Raw genomic sequence first — 2,410 nt, 5'->3', positions numbered from 1 at the left:
TGTAAATATAAATAAAATCTGATTGGCTCTCCTGGTGGACTATGTGTAAAATGCCAGAATTCATATGATGCTGCTACAGCTGATATACATATATTTGTTGTCAAAATACCTTTTAGTACATATGCTGTTAAAAACAATGAATGGTCCAATGATCATTTTACTGATATGTATAAAGACTGCAAAGGCTGAAAAATCTTAAGTCTGTATGAAATTGGAGGTAGTTTGAGGATTCAATTTTTTATACTTTTTAAGCTCAAAAAAGTGGGGGTYGTATTATACATGAGATCGTATTATACACGAATAAATACGGTACTTGTTGTGTTTTAGGTCAGGCTGCAGGTTGAGAACGAAGTTTCCAACATTTTCAGGAGGGGGGTTAATGTTTGTGCTTACCAGAGTTTGTCCTTCAGTAAACCAGTTGATATTAAAATGTTGAGTGTTTTCTTGTGTTCAGGTGATCAAAGCCATAGAGGAAGGCTACCGTCTGCCCGCCCCCATGGACTGTCCTCCAGGCTTACATCAGCTGATGCTGGACTGCTGGCAGAAAGACCGAGCTGAGCGACCCAAGTTTGATCAGAATGTTGGCATCCTTGATAAAATGATCCGCAACCCGAACACGTTAAAAACCCCTGTGGGGACATGTACACGGTACGGAAATAAAACCTGAACTGAATCGTTTGAAAATGTGGACTGACGCCGTAAAGAATTCCTACTTTTCTTCTCAAGTATTAATAGCTGTTGGGTGGATGATTCAGCCTCTCTGCTTCAAAGATGAAAGATAATTTGTGGGGAATCGATTCCTGCAGCAGCCTCTATATGGCTTTATGGTCAATAACGGGCCTTTTAAATCAATCTCTGTAATGAGTTCCTGGTACTTCAGAGAGCGCAGGCAGAGCCGGCCTCTCTGACATCTGTCAGACGAGCTCTGTGCAGTCAGGACAGCTTCCTGAGAGCAGCTGAGGGTACACCGGGTTAAAACAGAGACGGGGGGCATGTCTTCAGGAATGTATTCAGATTGAAAAGATATTGACTAAAAGATTTTTTAGAAGTGCAGACAAGACACGCTGCATCTGTTTATGACTTGCTTTTGGATCAAAACCTCTAAATAGCACCGTTTTTTTTCCCCCTCTTTTCTAATTTCCCGCCCTGCTGGAAGCCTGGGCTCGTTGTTTTGTCTCGCCTCGTGCTTGATTCTGATTTCAGAGGAAGACTTCCTGTTCCCATCAGACGTGAACGTGTCTCTGTGTTCATCCCGCAGACCAATTAGCCCGCTGTTAGATCAGAGCACGCCAGACTTCGCTGCGTTCCGCTCTGTGGGGGAGTGGCTGGAAGCCATCAAGATGGAGCGCTACAGAGACAACTTCACCGCAGCCGGCTACACGTCCTTAGAGCCTGTGGCCAGGATGTCCATCGAGTGAGTCAAACACTGCTCATTTCTGAAGTGATGATAATAATAGACACAATGACTAAAATAAAAATCTTCATTTTTTTCATGACATTTGTTTTATTTGGTGCTGTTTGTACCCAATTTGTTACTGTGGCTGATAAAACACAGTTGACACGTGTGCTGAGCACAGACCCCTACGAACTGATGGCTCTGAATGGATCCATCAGATCAGAAGTTTCAGTATAAACTTAGATTCAACACGTTGGTGTGAACACAGCCCGTTTGTGTAGTCAGACTGTAGCTGATCCTCCACCTTTTAAAATGAAGGCAAATTTATCCTTTTGGTTCCCTATTTTTAAATGAAACTACCTTCTAACTAACAGCTAAAGCTCACAAGAATGTGGTGTTTATTGATTCAAATTTTACTCATAGTTCCACAGTATGTAATAGGACTGAATGACATCAGGAGCACCAGATACACACAGGTCTGTAAAGGAGAACCAGCCTTACAGGTGTGATCCACCTGCAGCTGGTTACAGGTGACTCATGTTTAAACGTTCCTGTTGTGTTGAAGTAAAACCTCAGCAGAAACTGGCCCACAGGTAAATAATTCATGACTAAATAATTCATATTTAAAGAAAGCACATTAGTTTTGGTAATAAAAGAGTAAACAAGACTTATGAGGTCTGACCTTGAGTGTCATAAAAAGAGCACACTTTGTTCTTTGGACTGTTAACCAAATGTTATGTTGACGATACAGGAGCTTAAAATACAACTTTTCTAATGTACCTCAGTTTTAGCTCATAATCAGACTCTTATGATGGTCAGACCCCCCAGGTACCACCAATGTTGTTTAATAGAAACAACAACAAGAAGCTAAAACTGGTAGAGGTTTAATGATAACGTTGTGTTTGGTCACACCTGTAATTCATTTTACAGAAAGAATTATTTTAAAATCAAAAATGTTTTAAAATATAAACCCAAGTCATTCACTGCACAGGGACAACACAGACTATATATATA

At 40.8% G+C, this 2,410-nt stretch overlaps 1 protein-coding gene across 1 annotated transcript in view; it reads left to right on the top strand.

The window, feature by feature from the left end:
* Nucleotides 1-454: 454 nt before the first annotated feature.
* The window catches only part of LOC106511050 (ephrin type-A receptor 7), a gene marked incomplete at its 5' end in the record, with an annotated part of 6,927 nt that continues 4,971 nt past the window's right edge, over nt 455-2,410 (top strand). Inside the window, 2 exon segments of the mRNA XM_013999788.1 lie at nt 455-648; nt 1,259-1,414. Of these exon segments, the coding sequence (XP_013855242.1) occupies nt 455-648; nt 1,259-1,414 (350 nt within the window).

Source organism: Austrofundulus limnaeus, unplaced genomic scaffold, assembly GCF_001266775.1.
Source record: "Austrofundulus limnaeus strain Quisiro unplaced genomic scaffold, Austrofundulus_limnaeus-1.0 Scaffold2474, whole genome shotgun sequence".
Classification (NCBI taxonomy): domain Eukaryota; kingdom Metazoa; phylum Chordata; class Actinopteri; order Cyprinodontiformes; family Rivulidae; genus Austrofundulus; species Austrofundulus limnaeus.
This window is presented reverse-complemented; position numbering and strand designations above follow the sequence as displayed.